This window comes from Psammomys obesus, unplaced genomic scaffold, assembly GCF_907164565.1.
Source record: "Psammomys obesus unplaced genomic scaffold, mPsaObe1.curated_primary_1811, whole genome shotgun sequence".
In the NCBI taxonomy this organism is placed as follows: domain Eukaryota; kingdom Metazoa; phylum Chordata; class Mammalia; order Rodentia; family Muridae; genus Psammomys; species Psammomys obesus.
This window is the reverse complement of record NW_026596152.1, coordinates 1,577,424-1,595,870: the sequence shown is the minus strand read 5'-3', so window position 1 is coordinate 1,595,870 and position 18,447 is coordinate 1,577,424. Positions and strand designations below refer to the sequence as shown.

General features: G+C 54.3%; 2 protein-coding genes and 1 long non-coding RNA gene across 4 annotated transcripts in view; 2 read left to right on the top strand and 1 right to left on the bottom strand.

The window, feature by feature from the left end:
- Aloxe3 (arachidonate lipoxygenase 3) overlaps window positions 1-2,049 on the top strand; it is a 21,946-nt gene extending 19,897 nt beyond the window's left edge. For both annotated transcript variants that reach the window (XM_055594280.1, XM_055594279.1), the window contains one exon: window positions 1,296-2,049. In XM_055594280.1, the coding sequence (XP_055450255.1) occupies window positions 1,296-1,475 (180 nt within the window). In that variant the 3' untranslated portion in view covers window positions 1,476-2,049. The remainder of the gene's footprint in view (window positions 1-1,295) is intronic.
- A 7,155-nt stretch (window positions 2,050-9,204) lies between these two features.
- The window catches only part of Alox12b (arachidonate 12-lipoxygenase, 12R type), an 11,499-nt gene continuing 2,256 nt past the window's right edge, over window positions 9,205-18,447 (top strand). Inside the window, exons 1-11 of the mRNA XM_055594281.1 lie at window positions 9,205-9,377; window positions 10,235-10,439; window positions 14,195-14,276; window positions 14,418-14,510; window positions 14,601-14,723; window positions 14,975-15,078; window positions 15,340-15,512; window positions 15,708-15,851; window positions 17,055-17,258; window positions 17,432-17,518; window positions 17,760-17,929. Coding sequence (XP_055450256.1) covers window positions 9,231-9,377; window positions 10,235-10,439; window positions 14,195-14,276; window positions 14,418-14,510; window positions 14,601-14,723; window positions 14,975-15,078; window positions 15,340-15,512; window positions 15,708-15,851; window positions 17,055-17,258; window positions 17,432-17,518; window positions 17,760-17,929 — 1,532 coding nt within the window. The 5' untranslated portion in view covers window positions 9,205-9,230. The remainder of the gene's footprint in view (window positions 9,378-10,234; window positions 10,440-14,194; window positions 14,277-14,417; window positions 14,511-14,600; window positions 14,724-14,974; window positions 15,079-15,339; window positions 15,513-15,707; window positions 15,852-17,054; window positions 17,259-17,431; window positions 17,519-17,759; window positions 17,930-18,447) is intronic.
- LOC129666912 (uncharacterized) lies at window positions 11,949-14,951 on the bottom strand. Its single transcript, XR_008718663.1, has 3 exons — window positions 14,769-14,951; window positions 12,616-12,777; window positions 11,949-11,974 (listed from the first exon to the last, which is right to left on the bottom strand). It is a non-coding gene; the product is annotated as an uncharacterized LOC129666912 (long non-coding RNA).

Below are 18,447 nucleotides of genomic sequence, written 5' to 3'. Positions count from 1 at the left end.
AACATAAATACCCATTAGAGATGGGAAAGGGAAAGGGGGATTCACAGAGAAAATGTTCAAAGTTGTAAGACTACACTGCTTACAGTTTAATTGAATTTGGAAACCTGGACAAAACAGTGATTTTCTAAACAGCAGCTGAAAGTCATACATGAGGGTTAGGGGTGTCGGTGCAGGTAGGCAGTCCCAAAGAGTCACACATTCAGGTCTGGGATCTGAGGCTCAGGACACGCCACCACGCCCAGGTCCTTTGTCAAAGTTGTGGAGAGGACAGGAAGGGGCGGAATCTTCCCGGATCATGGGAGCTGGATTCTCGAGCAGAGGCTGTCACCTCAGGGAGGTGGACCTCATTAGAGGGCTCCAGTCCCCGGGTCACACTCCGCACCCTCCGGACCCTCTAATTTGGCCACGATAAGCCTCAATTTCCTTATCTATATCTGATAAGAGAGCCCTGTCCTAAGGGTTGTTGTGTGGTTATGAGGGCTCACATAAAGTCCTCACAAGCAGCTGCTATCAGGAAAACAAGATTATACCCTCCTCTACTCAGCGCCAACGTTCTCAAACTCGTATCAGCTAATAAAGGCAAGCACTGCGCAGTAAACAGCCATGTGCCACGAGGTCTAGCCTAGTCTAGCAATGAAAGGCTGGTTCACCTTATGAGGTTTAGCAACATTGCTTGTTCCATCCATACTGGGCATAATTAGCCCATCGTAGGCCGAAAAAGCCTGTGATCAGTGCAAACAGCCATTACTAAGAAAAGCTGTTTCAAATGAACCCTTCCTCAAGGAATTAAAACATGTCTTTGTTTGTTTATGTTCTGTCTTCTTGAGACAAGGTTTCTCTGTGTAGCCCTGGCTGTCCTGGAACTGGAGTTGTAGACCAGGCTGGCCTCGAACTCACGGAGATCTGCCTGCCTCTGCCTCCTGGAGTGCTGGCATTATAGGCGTGTAACACCATGCCAGGCAACTTGAGGTGTTGTGAAACTAGGAATGGTGTGGGCTTTTGAAACCTCAAACCCCACCCCAAACAAGGCCACGCCTCCAAACCCTTCCAAAACTGTTCCAGCAGCTGGGGAGCAAACATTCAAACATGTGAGCCTATGGGGCCCGTTCTCATTCGGAATCCCGCTGCAGTGACTGCTGGGCTGGTGTGATTTGAAGGGCTCATGTTCCCCGTGGCGGTACCTGATTCATGTCTCTAGATAACATCTCGGCTGTATTTGTTGATGTGTGAACCCTCATTACTCGCCCTATCTCATCTTGAACCTCTTCCTAATGTCTCGACCTGTTTTCTCCCAGAGGCCTCTGGGCACGTACCCAGATGAGCACTTCACAGAGGAGGCCCCACGGCAAAGCATTGCAGCCTTCCAGAACTGCCTGGCACAGATCTCAAGGGACATCAGGGAACGAAATCAGAGCCTGGCACTGCCCTATGCCTACTTAGACCCTCCACTCATCGAGAACAGTGTTTCCATCTAAGGCCCACTGTAAACCATCCCAGAGGAAAGGAAGAAGTTCCAGCTTGGGCCTTCCAGTTCCTTCCATCCTCTCCATCCTCAGTCTGAAGCGTCTCCCCTGCCCACAGGACCAAGATGGCCTTGACGTTATATAAGTGAGCAGTGTTTAAGTGAAAGCTGCTAACTGAAATCAAATGCACAATAGCCCCCTTAAAAAGGAACCCCTTTCCTCGCCCTTCTGTGTGTGAATCTTCCTCCCACACAGGGAGACCGGGCCTGAGTGACCGAGCCCCACTTCCACACCGGCCTTAAACCCACCCGTCGTTCCCGGGCGAGAGCTCTTTCTCCAAGTCCAGGACACCTACATCCAGCTTCCGTTTTTAAACTGGAGTGGAAGGGCCGCTCCCCTTTGCTCCTGGTATTTTAAGGGGAGGGAGAGAATCCCAGCCCAGTTCACCTGGGTGTACAGTTTCTGAGCCGGAGCTCTGGCCTGGGCGTGTGTGCAGGCTCTCCTGGCTCTCCTCCCGCCCGCTCTCCTCCTATTGTTCGTTTTTGCCTTTGAGCTCGGTGACTTCAATAAAAGCTGACATAGTTGGCTCCCATTTCCTTTTGTTTTGATGACGGTGATGATGGTGGTGTGGGGTGTACCAACGTGGGGGTGCAGAAGAGCAAGAGTGAGTCCGTGGGCCATCTTTTAGGAGACAGGCACCTTCTCAGCTCACAATCCTGTTCCTTTACCTCCCGGAGTGAGTCCTCAGGGAGGGAAGAACTAGCTGGACCCAAAGGACTGGCAGGGAGAAACTAGGCATTTTGCAAAGCCTCCGACCCCAGGTTCCGGGCCTGGCGCTGTTGTTGCTGCTCCTGAAACCCAGCTCTGCTCCCGGACACAGACGGAAAGCATCGCTGGCCCTCTTGCGCATGCGTGGAGCCACAGGCAGCACCTTGGCTGAGTTACCTGCAGAAGTGTTCTCTCCAGGCTTCGTGAAGACAGTTCGGAGTCCTCCGCTTCCGTGTCCCGGAAGCTGAAGTTACAGTGACAATGACACCCACCGGGGTGTCTGAGGAACTCGGAGAGACGCTGCTAACGAGTTGGATGTCACTGAGGCTGTTGAAATTTGTGGGATTTTTTTTGTTATTGTGGCATAATCTAGCTAGCCTCCCCTGCTTTCTCCCTTTCTGTCACATAGCCTTATTTATTCATTTATTTGGTTTTTCTAGACGGTTTCTCTGTGTAGCCTTGGCCGTCCTGGAACTCGCTCCGTAGACCAGAGATTCACCTGCCTCTGCCTCCCCTGAGCTGGGATTAAAGGCGAGAGCCGCTACAGCCCAGCCCACATAGTCTTTAAAAACAAAGATTTGTGGCCTCAATCAGCTGTCCACAGCTCTCTCTGGCTGCTGCTCATCTTCTGTTTCCTGTTTTGTCAGACTCAGATCCCGCCTACCTTACTGTCTGCACCCCCCCTCCTCTCTCAACAGAGTCTTGCCGTGTAGCCCATGCTGGCCTCAAACCTCCAGTCATCACACATCTGTTCCAGGTCCTGGCACGTGGCCCCACTGGTGCCTCGTGCCACTGGGGAGGGGACCTGCCGCCCTGTGGCTTGGCCTCACAGGCGTGCTCTCTCACGCCTGACTCTTCGCTGCCTCCTGAGTCACAGTCTGCTCCTGACCAAGCCCTGGTGACCATCTCTCTCTGACTGGAGTTGTAATGTCTTTGAGCGATGGCAGGAGGGGCTGTTTCTCTCTTCCCACGCCGCTGGTGACCGGGGAGTCAACGTTAGAGTCAGAATAATTAGTGGCAGCTGTGTCCTCTGCAGCGCCTTCTGCGGCCCAGCGTGTCAGTAGGCTGCGCAGGGTCTCTGGGCTTCCCCCCACATCATTATCAGCTTCAGTCAGTGACGACCCTTCAGCCGCACTGAGAATTTCAAATAAGGGCTGCACTGTCTGCACCCTTCCCCATTTTCTAGTCCCAGAATCAGTGGAGTCAAACAAACCCCTTGTTCCATTGGTGTGTGTGTGTGTGTGTGTGTGTGTGTGTGTGTGTGTGTGGAGTGTGTGTGTGAGAGAGTGTGTGTGTGTGTGTGTGTGTGTGTATGAGTGTGTGTGAGAGTGTGTATGTGTGAGCTGTGTGAATGTGTGTGTGTGTGAGTGTGTGTGTGTGTGTGTGTGTGTGTGTGTGTGTGTGTGTGTTAATGCTCATGAACTGTGCCAAAGACTGGATTGTCTCTTTCTGGTTCTGGAAGAGTGGAGCCCCACGCCACTGCACAGCAGAGGTGTTTGGGGGATATTCTGTCTGAAGAGCCCAGCGACTTAACTATAACCACCACGTTTTTGTCTTGCTTTGGCACTAAGGAGTTCTAGGGGTGCCCTCTTGTGGCCAGCTGAGCTGCGATGTAAAGGGGGACCCCCCTTTAACCAGGGCTTTGATCAGGCCACTGCCCAGGCAGCTGTCTCCCCAAAGATGAACGCTCCTTGTGAGGCGCAAATCACCCTGGAAAATGCTCCCGAGCAGGAGAGGGAGGGACCAGGGTGGACCTCTGGAATCTGGTCTTTTCAGAAAGCCAGCTTTGGGGGAGATTTATTGGGAAGACACACCCGGCTTCATGGAGGACTTCTGCCCTGCCTCTGCAGAAAAGGAGAAGCAGGGCAGAGGCCCAGCCTTGTTCTGCACCTCCATCTAATGGGCTTCTTCTGGCACACAGACTCCGCCATGCTTTCCCGTCAGCCGAAAAGGCTAATTGTCACAGTAAGACACATGCCAGTCTCCTCCTCGCTAGCCTGGGGCAAGTTTCCCACTCCAGAGGTCCAAGTCTGTCAGACAAATGGGAGTTGGAAGAAGCCCTGGAAAGTCCCTCCCCGGCCGGGCATTTTAGGATCTGCTTGACTCATGGCTGTCTCCCTGCCTTTGCTCTGAATTCCCCCGGGCTGACGCCTGCTTTCGGGTGGCAGAGAGATGGGCAGAACCCACCCCGACAGGGGAGTCCTTCAGAGGTCAGCAAAGGCTGTCGTCACTGGATGGCCGGCTCTGGTGTGACTGGTAGGGGGGCGTGAGAGGCGGTGGCCAGCTGCGGTCTCCCAAGCAGGTGGCACCGGAAATGAGACCTAGAAGGTAAAGGATAGCGAAACAAGAACCACTCTCAGAACAGTGTGGGGAGAGGTTCCAAATCAAGGATGCAGGTTCTGGGGACAGAGAGGAGGCCAATGCAGCAAGACGTCATAATGCCCACCTCCCACACGCGTCACTGGGGTGATCAGAAGGAGGGTGCTCTTTAAGCAAGAGACTAATTTGACTCAATTTTGTTCTCTGTGGCCCAGGGGTTGTTTCCAACCTTTCAGGCTTGGGTGGGGCGAGGTCGGGTGGGGGTGCCCCAAGCGTGAGGCTGCAGCTCCTAGGGGAGGTGGGTGTCAGGAGCCTCCACTGCAAACCTGCGTCTATCCCAAGCTCTCACGTTTGCGGTCCCACCCCGGTCCAGGAGAACCAGTTCTTCAGCGAGCGCCTACCCGAGTTATGTTCGCCTCTGAGTTTGGGTCACAGCTGGGAGCGTCCACCACATCCTTCTGCCTCATCCAATCCGAGTCCCCGGTTCCAGTCCTGGCCCCACGGTCCTGGCCCCACGCATGCTCTCACCCATCTCTGTCTTTTTTTCTCCTGAGGAATATAAGCTCCACCCGAGGCTTGATGCTGGAGCAAACCCAGAGCGGTCACTTCAGCTTTTGAGGTTAATGGGTTGGCTTATAGGGATTTATTTATTTGTTTGTTTGTTTGTTTGGTTATTTATTTATTTATTTATTTATTTATTTATTTATTTATTTATTTATGAGACAGGGTCTTCCTGGGTAGACCAGGCTGGCCTGGGGCCTGGAGATCCACCTGCCTCTGAGAGCTGGGATTAAAGGCGTGGGCCACCACCTCACATTCTGTCTCCCTCCCAAGCCCTCTCCTAAGGTGCCCCTGCCTCCTCACTCTCGCTCATCCCTCTTACTACTGGATTAGTTGGGCCTCTTACCCTCAACGCCCCACATTCTGGAATCCCCAAGGGGCCTGGGATGATATTTCCCAAGTCCTGGAGTCTCAATTTATCCCTCCCAGCACCCTCGTTAGCAGCCCCCTGGAGGCATAGTCTCCAGGGTAAGGCGTGGCTGGAAAGCAGGAGGCTAGGAAAGTTTTCGTGGATTGTTCTGGAGATGCAAATTTGCATATTCAGGTTCTCAGCATCCAGAGTCATGAGGGTGGCTGAGCCAGCCCTGGAGGGTGGGCCAGACTGGCCAGACAGCTCCTTTCCTCAGCCCAGGGTGGCCTCATGCCTAGGGAGCGAGACAGCCTGCCAGTCATCCAGAAGTTGGGCTATGACCTTCATCTTCAGCATTCTATCCTCTCCTTCTTCTTGGCTTTCAAGACAGGGTTTCTCTCTGTAGCCCTGGCTGTCCTGGAACTTACTCTGTAGGAAAGGAAAGATATCTTTTGGGGCAGGAAAGATAGCCCAGTGGTTAAGAGTGTGGACTGTTCTCCCAGAGGACTTGAGTTTGATTCCCAGCACCCGTGTCAGATGTCTCAAAACCACCTGTGCCTGGTGCATCCAACACCCTAGGCTTCAGAGGAACCCCTTGTGATTAAAACCAAATAAGACTTAAAAAAAAAATACAAAGACTCGTGTTTCAAGAGCCTCCTTGACATCAGGAACTGTGTCAAGAGATGGGAGAAATCCGAATCAAACAAATTGCAGACTGCATACTCAAGCAGGGTAGGTGGACACAAAGCAAAGCCTGACCATAGCGGCGAGAACTGTTTATAGTTAAGTTTAGCCTTCCTTAGAAAAGCCCCAGGTTTGCTTGTCTGTTTGTTTGTTTTTGTGCTGGGGATCAAATCCAGAGCTTGGGCCTAATAGGCAGCCCCCAACCCCTGTACTTCAAGTCCTCCTTCCCTGACTTATTTTTCCCCTTCAACACTCACTACCACTTAACATCATTAAACTTCTTCGGCTGTTATGTAATGTTATCTGTTCTCCTCATTAGAATGTTAGTTCTAGTGTTTGTTTTGGTTACACTATGTTCTCCAAGTTGGGTACAGAGCTGGGCATTCAGCAGGGCTGGTGAATGAAGAAAATGCACATGGTATTATCCCAAAGGCCAGGGGAAAGATGCTGCCAGGCTTGTTGAGACACGGAGGGGAGCACCGGGTGACACAAGCAGATTTGAGTCATGAAAAAGTCATTTCCATTCCTGGCCCCAACCACATTCCTGTTTCTAAACTAACCCTGAATTGCAGTCCCAGCCCCTTCCCTCTTCCAATCCGGAACTACTGGTACCTGCTCTCTGTCTCAGACTCGGACTCTTTGTCCCTAAATTGGCATGGTCACTGTGTAACCTTCCCTGATGGTGACAGGAGGGTGCCACCGGAGACGAAACCAGAACTGCTACTTCCTGGTTGGCAGGCGCTGCCCCGGGAGGTGGACCGGAAGAGGCTAGTTCCAGAAGACCTGGACGTGACTCTCTCCTCACTCTCCCTGGGTCCCTGGGTCTCAGTATCTGGTGGGAATAGGAGTCCCGTCTTCTCCCATTGCTGCTTCTCCTCTCTGCTCAGACCCCTGCCCCTTAACCCCAGGGCGCCACCTGTCTCCAGTTCTTTTTCACTCCAGCTGCTATGATTTCATCAGAAGCTAGCCCTGGCTCCCTGGTCCAGATGTATTTTCTCCAGATCATTTAATATCCAAAATTACATGAATAAATAAGCTTGCTGGTCCTGTCCTCCTCTTGGACATTGACCCCTTGAGTCTGTGGTGTTCAGAAGAGCATGCTCTGCCTGTGGAAGTGAGAGAAAGAGGGAGGTCGAGGATGGCCAGTTCCTGACCAAACTCAGTCCTTATTGGCTCCTAACTCTCACTCCAGCTCTTTCTAGCTTTATTTTTTCTTTAAACTGAAGTGCATGTACGTACATGTATGTGAGAGTGTGTGCCGTACTACATGTATGGGGTCAGCGGCCAGCTTTTGTAAGTCAGTTCTTTCCTCGGGCCACGTGAGTGGGGGGACATTAGACTTACAGGTGACCCCACCAACCTCTGAACTGTGCGCTCTCAGAACTCAGGCGTGAACCATCATAACCAGCACATTCTTTCCATTTTTTAAAAACCAACTTATTTGATTTTGTTTTATGTGCATTGATATGAGGGTGTCAGGCCACCTGGAACTGCTTACGGACAGTTGTGAGCAGCCATGTAAGTGCTGGGAGTTGAACCAGAGTCCCTTGGAAGGGCAGGCAGTGCTCTTAACCACTGAGCCATCTCTCCAGCCCTCTCTCTGTATTTTTTAGACTTCCTTGGTAAGGGTATTTTTATTTTTTAACACAATTGACAGCATAGATGTAGTGAAAACACACCAGGTGTACCATGTATGAGCCAGGCCAGCTGAGAGAACACTCTAGCTGCCTACATGGCTTCCCCATTCTGAAAGTACTCACGAGTCTGAACTGTGTAAAAGCTCTGGTCTGTCCTGGAGCTTTGGATCAACAGAGTAAGAAAGCATTTCGGGTCTGAATTTATGGCATCTTTCACTCCACATCATCTCTAGGGCATTCATCTACAAAATATCTTAATCTGTCAGCATGACCTAGCAGTTAAAGCTGCTCTTCCGGAGGACTGGGGTTGGAGTCCCAGTGCCTGCATGGTGGCGCACAGCCTTCTAGAACTCCAGTCCAGGAGTTCTAATGCCACCTACAGCCTCTGCAGGCTCCTGGCACCAAGGTGCTGCACAGCCACTTTAAGAACTTTAAAAACAACTTAGCTCTTTTATTTATTTATTAAGATGGTACTCTCCCTGAGTGTGGCTCAGGCTTTAGAGGCTCCTGTCTCAGCATCCCAAGTAGCTGGAATTGGAGATGTGCACCACCATGCCTGAATTGAGCTTAAGTTTTCCTTTTGGGGTTTGGAAATTGAAGCCGGTGTCTCCCGCATTCTCTGCAAGTTCTCCAACCACTGAACAGCATCCCAGCCCCTTGGATTACTTCTCCTGACTCAACTTTTCGCTCGGCTGTCCTCTAATAGTGTATTCAACATCGGTCTCTCTTAAGCAGATGCTGGCTGGAAAGGAAGCAACAGATACCCGCTTCCAGCTTCAAATTCTCTCGTCCCTGTAGCTCTCTAGGGCGTCACAAATCCCTTGCGGTCTTTAGTCCCTGGCTTCAGTATCCTTCCTGTACTGCAGATCCTGGGTTCTAATGCAAAAGCGGGAGCCCCTCTCGAGGACTCTGGACATCTGCATCGCTCCTCAGGCCTCATCAAAGCAGGTCACTCTGACTTTTGGTCAGGCTCAGCACGGGTGCCTGGCGCTGCAGCCAATGGGGGCGACCGGGAGGAAGGAGCTTATTAGCTTGATAAAGATCTGAAGGGCCTGCCCCGCCCCCTCCCCCAACTTCCCTGGGGCCCTCGCTCAGCCCGGACAGCTCCCACACCCCGAAGGCTGCTTCAGCCGCAGCATCTTTCCCCGCCCTCTCAGGGGCAGACCCAGCCCTGCCTGCGGTTCCTCCCATCGGCTCCCAGAGGGCTCAAGCGCAGACTGCGGCTCACCGGCCAGTGGCCCGGCCTCGCCCCACCTGCCCGGCTCACGGCGAGGGCAGCAGCTGCTCCCGGCTCCAGAGGCATCCGAGCGACAGCGGGTCCCGCTGACGGCTCCACCGCTCCAGTCAACTCCTCCCTGCCTGGCTTTCCTTGCCTGCCCTGTTTCTAACAGTGTGGCCCCAGCTGTAGTGTGCAGGATTGAGCCCTCTCTTGCCTCCTGAAGAGCGGCCATGGCCACCTACAAAGTCAAGGTGGCCACGGGCACTGACTTCTTCTCGGGGACACTGGACTCTATTTCACTGACCATTGTGGGGACCGAAGGAGAGAGTCACAAGCAGCTGTTGAACCACTTTGGGAGGGACTTTGCCACCGGGGCGGTAAGTGTGTGTGTGCGTGCGTGTGCGTGTGTCACTCAGGACGGATGGAGGCTCAGGATGGAGGGGGGTGCTGGAGACAGACAGAGCTGGGCCAGGGGAGTGGAGAACCAGGAGTATCTTTGATGCTGTGGGCTCCCTACCTCTCCCTCTTACCTTCTCAGCTCTCTCTTCTCTCATCCCTTCCAACCGATACCTTCTCCCCCTCCTCTCCCTTTCTCCCTCTCTGCTTTCCGAGCTCATCCTCTTCTCTCAGCTGTCTTCCACTCCTGAAGGTCCTGTCCATTTTCACCCCTTTCCATCACCTCTCTCCCATTCTTACTCTTTCTCAGCTGAGTTGCATCACACCTGGCTTCCATTGCGTTGGACGCCCTGTGCCTACAAATGGCATCCAACCAGCCTGGCCAGTGGGGACCTGCTTCTACCTGATGGAAGCCACTCTTTGTGATTTTGATAGACATCTGCTCCTCTGTGACCTGAATAGCCTCCTCCAACTGCATGGCCGCTTCTGAATTCTTACATCTTCCTTGAGAAAGGGGAGAAGGGCCTGGAGGGGCCCATGTTCCAACTCTAGGACTGTGGGATGTCAGGAAGTCCTGGGCTTTGACTTCTCTTTACATGGTCAGGCTCGGCAGCTGGGGGCATGACCTTAGGATCGGGAAGGATAGCTAAGGCTGGGGTTCCTTCCCCGCCTTGGGTAGATGGGTCCAGCAGAGGGCAGCCAAGTTAGAGAGTTCTCTTTACCTTTGCTCTTGTGCATGCCAGTCCAGGAGGTGAGTGCTGCTGACGTGAGCAGGGCCTAGGTAAAAGGTAAGCCTGGTGGCACGGGTCAAGTCACTCAGCCGCCACGTTTTGTGCAGGTGGATGAGTACACGGTGCAGTGCTCTCAGGACCTGGGGGAGCTCATCATCATCCGCCTGCATAAGGAGCCCCACTCCTTCCTGCCCAAGGACCCCTGGTACTGCAACTACGTGCAGATCTGTGCCCCCAGCTGCCGAGTCTACCATTTCCCAGCTTACCAGTGGATGGACGGCTATGAGACCCTCTCCCTCCGGGAGGCCACAGGTGAGCCAGCCCCAAGCACCCGACCCTGTGCGGTGAGTCGCCTCACACTAGCCCAGCTGCTCTAGATTGTCCTTCCAGGATCCTATCGAGCCAATCAGGCTCGAGGAACTCCAGGGATCTCTTGCCAGCCTTGGTCACTGCTGATGCTCTGGGCCCAGCGTGGGGCCGCATGCTGGAGGAAGCTCAGCCTGTGAGGCCAGGGACCTGGAGGAAGCTCAGCCTGTGAGGCCAGGGACCTGGAGGAAGCTCAGCCTGTGAGGCCAGGGACCACAGGCAGCATCGTGCAGAGGACAGCACCCCCAGATCACCCTTCCTCTCTGTGCTTCAAGCCCTTGACTCCCATCGGCTGCCTGGTGTGCTGCAACGACCTCTGCTACTCTCTAGAGCAGGATTCTGTCTCTACAGCAGGACCCTCCATTGCTCCAGCCGGATCTGAGTTCTACTCAGAAGCTAGTTTCTTAGCTCTCCAGCTCACCGAGGCATTGCTTATGGGTTTATTGTTTGCTTGTTTGAGAAAGGGTCTCTCTCTATACGCCTGGCCGTCCTGGAGCTCTCAGAGAGATCCTCCCGCCTCTGCCTCCTGAGTGCTGGGATTAAAGACGTGCGCTTCCAGGCCACACCAAGCCCTGTATACGACACTGACGCCTTTTTTCTTTGTGTGTGTGTGGCCGTGGAAGTCAAAGGACAATTTGTGGCAGTTGGCTCTCTCTTTCTACTCTGTGACTTTTCTTTGTTTTGTTTTGTTTTTGTTTTTCAAGACAGGATTTCTCTATGTAACAGAGCCCTGGCTGTCCTGCACTTGCTTTGTAGATCAGGCTGGCCTTGAACTCAAAGAGATCTGCCTGCTTCTGCCTCCCCAGTGCTGGGACAAAAAGTGTGTGCTACCACTCAGCTTCCAGGTGAATCTTGGTGATCAAATTCTGTCATCTGGCTGGGCGGAAAGGGCCCACATCCATGCAACCAATCTCTCTCTCTCTCTCTCTCTCTCTCTCTCTCTTTTGAGATAGGTTTTTTTCTGTGTAGCCTTTGCTGTCCTAGAACTTGCTTTGTAGACCAGGCTAGCCACAAACTCATAGAGATCTGCCTGCCTCTGCCTCCTAAGTGCTAGGATTAAAGGCGTGTGCCACCACTGGTCAGCAGCAACCAACCAATCCCATTGGGCTGATTTTCCTTCTTTTGTGGTACTAGAGATTTGAACTTAGGGCCTTATGCATGGTAGGTGAGCACTTTACAACTGAGCTATAGTCTTAGTGGTTTCCTAGCTGAACACACACACACACACACACACACACACACACACACACACACGAACCATTATGTTGCTCCAAAGGACTCCGTTACCCCAGTGAGACACCTTAATTTCCTCACAGGGTTCATTGCTACCCCAAAGGCCTCCTCTGCGCAGCAAGGGTGCGCCCTGCTTCTACAGGAGATGTTGCTATTCATGCAGGCTTCCGGGCTTCTCCTGGATGAGGGGATGACAGACCCGTAGCATAGCAATGCTGCCTTGCTTTGGGGGGACTGCGTGGTGGCTCCTAAGGGAGAAAGAAAGGACCTGAATATCTTTGCCGCACATGGCCTTCACCTGGATCCTTGAGCGAGCTTTCTAAGTGTAGCTGTGGCATGGCCACACTTGAGTGTCTCCCTAAGCGGCAAGGGGAGCAGCCGAGGATGCTGGAGTCTGGAGCCCGCCCTCTCTGTAAAAGACTACCCATTCACTTCCCTGTGCTAGAATATTCTCCTTGGAGGAGGGAGTGGGGCCCGAGCCAAGGGGAAAGGAGCGGCTGAGGCTGAGGAGGCAGGTCTAGGGGAGGGTAAGGATGTCATCATGAGAGACACTGGGGACAGCGGGGACCTCCCCATGGTGATCGGTCTGTGTGGCATGGAAGGGGACGGGCAGGGGACAGGCAGGTGACACCAGCTGGCTAGGCAAGAACGGGCTTGGGTGGGGTGGCTGCACCAGGGCAGGGAGACGTGACTCATCTGCTGGGCCTCGAAGGAGTGAGGCTCCCGCCCTGGGATGGAACCAAGTTGGGGATCTGGGTTTCGCAACTCCAGGGGGCACCATTCCCAGAGTGCAACAGAAGGACCCCAGGCATGCAGAAGTCAGATGAGTACAGCAAGGTGAGGGCCCTGAGAGAAACGGTGGGCCGGGGCTGTCCTGATGGGCACGCACCAGCCTGGAGGGAGATGGCTGCCGTTTCCTCTCTGTCTCAGTCATTCATTTTCCAGACATCTGGGCACGTTTCTGTATTCTTCTAAGTGTTGGCGCCTTCGTTTGTAAAATGAGCGAACAACAGAGCTCGTTCAGCGATGCGAGGATCCAGTGATGTTACACCTAAGGGGGAAAAAAAAAAGGCTCAGCTCTCACGGTTGTTACTGGTGTTGGGGGGGGGGGGCTGCCTCGGACCAGATCAGAGCCCAGCTGCCTTTTCCCCATGTCATGTCATGTCCCCCTTGTAAAATGGACAAGACGGGACAGTGTCTAGTTGAAACTGCTAGGGCCAGAGGTATTGTGAAATTTAGGTTTTTCTTTAGAAGCTACACACATGTAAATACCCCTGTGCGTACATGTACCTCTATGTGTATAATATAGGGACACGCACTTTTCTTTGAAATATCTGTCTATTTTTGTTTTATGATCATGGCTGTTTTTCCTGCGTATAATGTCTACGCATGAGATGCATGCCTGGTACCCAAACAGGCCAGAAGACAGTGTCCTACGGGCGCTGGGGGCCAAACCTGGGACCTCTGCAGGAAGAGAAAGCGCACTTAACCTCTGCGCCATCCCTTCAGCCTCAGACACATACATTTACAAAAAATCTTTATATTTCTATCTACAGATTGGGCATTTCTTATCTGAAAGGGTTGGGAGAAAAGTATTTTGGATTTTTAAAAATTATTTGCATATATTTGCTAACTCGGGGAAAAGGCTCATGTCTAAATATCAAATTTCTTTACGTTAACTTACACCTTGTACACATAGGCTGAAGGTGTTTATACAACATTTTAGCATACCTGCATTTTTTTTTACCGTGGCATGAGGCCATGGTGTGGAATTTTCCGCTTGTAGCATTCTATTGGCATAGAGGAAGTTTTAGATATAGCCAACCATGAAGTTTTAGATTTTGAAGAATTTTGGATTCATAGACTAGAAATGTGTCACACACACACACACACACACACACACACACACGTGCGCGCACACACACACACACATATGCGCGCGCATGTTATGTGAACTTTCTATCACTAGGGTGCTCCTAGTGCTACACGCGCTCTTATTTCTAATGGATATAGTCATGTGAGGTGAGTTAGAGACACCTCACATGTCTCTAACATGGATAGCGGTGCGCACTCCAGCCCTCGATGAGGCAAGAAGACCTTGAATCAGAGCAGCTTGGAACACGCACAGAAAGCCTGTCACACACAAACAGAACCTGCATGTAGCTTCAGGTGAATTCAGAACCCAACCAATGAGTTTGTCGTGAAACAAACTTGATTCCTGCAGACTCGTGGTTTGGATTCGTGGAGAGGGTGATTCACCCGTCTCGTTAGGTTGTTCTCGTGCACGTTAGATTATTACTGTAAACGCAGTGTGTTAGACAGCGCCGTCTTAGTGAACTCGCCAGCGCTACTGGCTCTCACTATCTCAGTGGGTCTAGAAGAGGGATCTCGTGGAGGACTTGAGGGTAGAGCAGGGGAGAGGGACGGTGCTTGAGCCTCCCCCCGCCCCCCGCCTCGTCTCACTACAGGAAAGACAGCAGCAGATGACACACTCCCTATACTTTTGGAACACAGACAAGAAGAGATCAGAGCCAAGAAGGACTTCTACCAGTGAGTGGCAGGGTGGAAGGACCTGGGTCCTGAGGAGGCCCGAGGAGGCCCGGGGAGGTCCAGGGTTTGGTGGCTCTGGGTGGCTCTGCCCTTCCTGGCGTGGCGCCTGGGTGTCGGCCCACGAGCTTGGTCTCTCTGCAGCTGGCGGGTCTTCGTTCCTGGCCTCCCCAACTACGTGGACATTCCCAGTTATCACCCTCCTGCCCGGCGGTGCCGCAACCGAAACCGGCCTGAGTAAGGACCAGAGGCTGGCCTGCCCCCCCCCCCCCCGACCCTGCCCCCTGGACAGCGGTGCCAGGCTCCAGCCCTTCTCTTCTCCCACAGGTGGAATGGTTACATTCCGGGCTTCCCAATTCTCATCAACATCAAGGCCACCAGGTTCTTAAACCTGAATCTCCGTTTCTCCTTCATCAAGACGGCCTCCTTCTTCTACCGCCTGGGGCCGATGTGAGTGTGCAAGAGTGTGCTTTCGAGGCTGCCCTCCCTGCCTACCTCCTTCAGGATGGCTTCCGGTCAGAGAGGCTGGGGGAGCTGGGAACCAGGGCGGAAAGCCTGACACTCCTCGCAGACCTAGAGACAAAAAGACCCTGAGACATGGGATCTTGAGTCCCGGGGACCCCAGTGAGTAGGTGAACCCCATCGTTTTCCTGTGTACCCTGCACCCCTTTGACACTCTGCTCCTCGATTCTGCCTTCCAGGGCTCTGGCCTTCAAGCTGCGCGGCCTGGTGGATCGCAAGCGGTCCTGGAAGAGACTAAAGGACATCAGGAATATCTTCCCTGCTACCAAGTCTGTCGTCTCTGGTATGGGCTGGACGATCCCGATAGAACACAACGCAGCCAAGTGGTCCCAGGGGCAAGAGGCACCCCCTTCCCGGGGGTCAGTGGGCTCTAGTGGGAGCAACTAAAGGGTCATTTGAGAACGGCAGGCGCATCCTTTCTGAGGCTTCTTGAAAATCATCATCCCGTGTCCCTCTGGCCATTTCAAGATAGCTCGATGCCCACCGCTATGTCTCCCCACCCCCGAGAGAGGGCTGGTCTCACTGTGGCCCCGCACTGTCCCAGAGTACGTGGCGGAGCACTGGTATGAGGACAGCTTCTTTGGGTACCAGTACCTCAATGGCCTCAACCCCGGCCTGATCCGAAGATGCACAAAGATCCCCGACAAATTCCCGGTTACGGACGAAATGGTGGCCCCATTCCTGGAGGAGGGGACATGCCTGCAAGCAGAGCTGGAGGTGAGGCCCTCTCTGGCTACCCTGGGCGTTCTCCCTGCATTCCACTCAGGCATCTCTCGGCCTCTCCATCGACAAGGCCCACTGCCTTGTCTCGCCCACGCCTGCATCTCCCCCTCCCCGCCCCCACCCAGCCACGGCGCCCTCCTGGGGCGTAGGTGCCCTCCCTGAGCAACCTCGCCCACTGTGCCCCTCCAGAAGGGGAACATCTACCTGGCAGACTACCGCATCCTGGAGGGCATCCCCACCGTGGAGCTCAACGGGCAGCAGCAGCATCACTGCGCCCCCATCTGCCTGCTGTACTTTAACCCGGAGGGCAACATGATGCCCATTGCCATCCAGGTACCGAGGGGGGCGGGGCGGGGCTGCCGCGCGGGCCTGGCGCGCTGGTGTCCCTCTGTAAGCCCCGTGCTTGTACGTGGGCAGGTGCGTGTCCGTGTCAGCATGTGTGCGTGCCTAAAGTCCTGTGTACACCTGTGTCTGTGTCCGAGAGCATGGCCTGTTGCTCGCGCGGCCACGTGGAGCCTGGGGCTGAGAACCCGTCTCTTTACGTGTGCATATCTAGGTGTTGCCGTTAGATTTGGTGCCTGAACACGAATTTGGGGCCGTGAATGTGTGCACAGAGATGTCCAGATGTGTGTGGGCCAGGGGGTTGGAGCTTGGCTTGTTGGCATCATTCAGCCTCTGCTGCAGTATTGAGGGTTGGGCTCAGCAGCCTCCTCACGGTCTAGTCTGGCAGGACACGAACCTGAGGGGTCCCTTCCTCATGGATCCTCACAAGGGTATTTGTGAATTAGAAAAAGGCTCTCCTCTGGAGGTGCCAGCCAACCCCTGATGAGCTGGCTGCTAAGTGCAACACCATAGGCCAGAGCTCAAGCATAGCTTCCCCTTCCTCCCAAGCCCAGGGGCTGGGCACCCTTGATCTTGTACAGGGCCTGACCTGCTGGCTGTGAACACTGTGGATTATCAGAGGAGGGAGTTTCTAAGCCGGCACCCCTCCCCCTGCTGCCGCCTTTCCTCCTGACTCTTTTCTCCTTCTCCTCCTCTTCTTCTATCTCTCCTCCTCCCCATCCCTGTCCTTTCCTCCCCCTCCTCTTCCTTCAGCCGGAGCTTACTGTCTAGTTCCGGTTGGACTAGAACTCACTATTTAGATTAGGCTGCCTAGGATGTCACAGAGTTAGCTCCCTCTGCCTCCAAAGTACCACCATGCCGGCCAAAGCTGCTGCTTCTTTTTCTTCCTCCTCCTCCTCTTCTTCGTCTTCCTCCTCCTCATTGTCCTCATCTTCCTCCTCCTCCTTCTTCTTGACAGGGTTTCTCTGTGTAGCACTATCTGTTCTAGAACTTGTTCTGTATACCTGGCTGGCCTCGAACTCATGGAGCTGCCTGGTAGAGAGACAGGCCCAGGAAGATACTTCAGGCCCAGGGCGCAACAAGAACGAGTGCCGGGAGGGAAGAAGGACCCTGGGATGCTCAAAAGACAGAGGGGCTGGAGTTCAGAACGCTTTTGCTTCCTTCCCTCACCGGCCTCCCTGTTCCCACCCCCAGCTCAGCCAGACCCCTGGACCTGATTGTCCCATCTTCCTGCCAAACGATTCCGAGTGGGACTGGCTGCTGGCGAAAACATGGGTGCGCTATGCTGAGTTCTACAGTCACGAGGCCATCGCACACCTGCTGGAGAGCCACCTCATCGGGGAGGCCTTCTGCCTGGCCCTCCTGAGGAATCTGCCCATGTGCCACCCCCTCTACAAGGTACAGCTTGGGAAAGGGGGTCTTCAAAGCTCTGTGGGCAGGGAGGGGGTCCGGCGAGCCCGGGGAGGATCTGGGGATCCCGAAAGGGGGCTTGTGGTAAGGGCTTCCCAAAGTGAGGGAAGGTCTCTGGGCGCAGTCAGCCCTCCTCACCGCTCTCCTTGCCTCCCGCGCAGCTCCTCATTCCTCATACCCGGTACAACGTCCAGATCAACAGCATTGGGAGGGCCCTCCTTCTCAACAAGGGGGGCCTCTCCGCCAGGGTAAGACTCTTGCCCCGACTCCGACAGGACACCTTGGCCTTTGCAGTTAGCCTCAGAGCAGAACCCCCACTTGCTTAAGAACTTGGGGGTGGGGGAGGGGGGCGTGAGTGCTGCCGTGTGGGGTGCAGCACCCGGGACTTTGGGCGGGCTGGGTCGGGGTGCGTCCTGCAGGGGCTGAGAGGATGCAGCATTTGCAGAGCAGGCTCAGAGGGAGGCTCATGTGGTTCTCTCCTCCCTCAAGGCCATGTCCCTGGGCCTAGAGGGATTCGCGCAGGTGATGGTTCGGGCTCTGTCTGAGCTCACCTACAAAAGCCTCTGCATCCCCAATGACTTCGTGGAGCGTGGGGTCCAGGACCTGCCCGGGTACTACTTCCGAGATGACAGCTTGGCGGTGTGGTACGCGATGGAAAGGTGAGGGGGCAGCAGCAGGCGGACCTCAGGTGGACAGACGCCTGCGATGTTGGAGGGGGATGGGGACTTTTAGGGACCCGGCCTTGGGGTTGTCCATCCCTCTGCTCCCTGGGCCTGATGGACCTCATCATCCTTGCTTCGGCCTCTTGTCTGCCTCTGCTGGACAGGCCCCTTCGGGGCTCTGAGACAGGTGTTTTGCGGGCCTCCCTCGGTGCTTCTGAGAATTGCTCTGAGTAGCTCCTGACCTGGTCCCTTACAGTCTGCACCCGCCCCACAGGCCTTGCCTCTGACAGGCCTGGGTGGCTCTGCGGCCAGCCGAAGCCGGGGTGACCCGGGGCTGTGGGAGAACTCTAAAGGGAGGCCCGTGGGAGAAACTGTGAGGAGGCCCGTGGGGAAACTCTGAGGAGGCCCGTGGGAGAAACTGTGAGGAGGCCCGTGGGGAAACTCTAAGGGAGGCCCGTGGGGAAAGTCTGAGGAGGCCCGTGGGAGAAACTGTGAGGAGGCCCGTGGGAGAAACT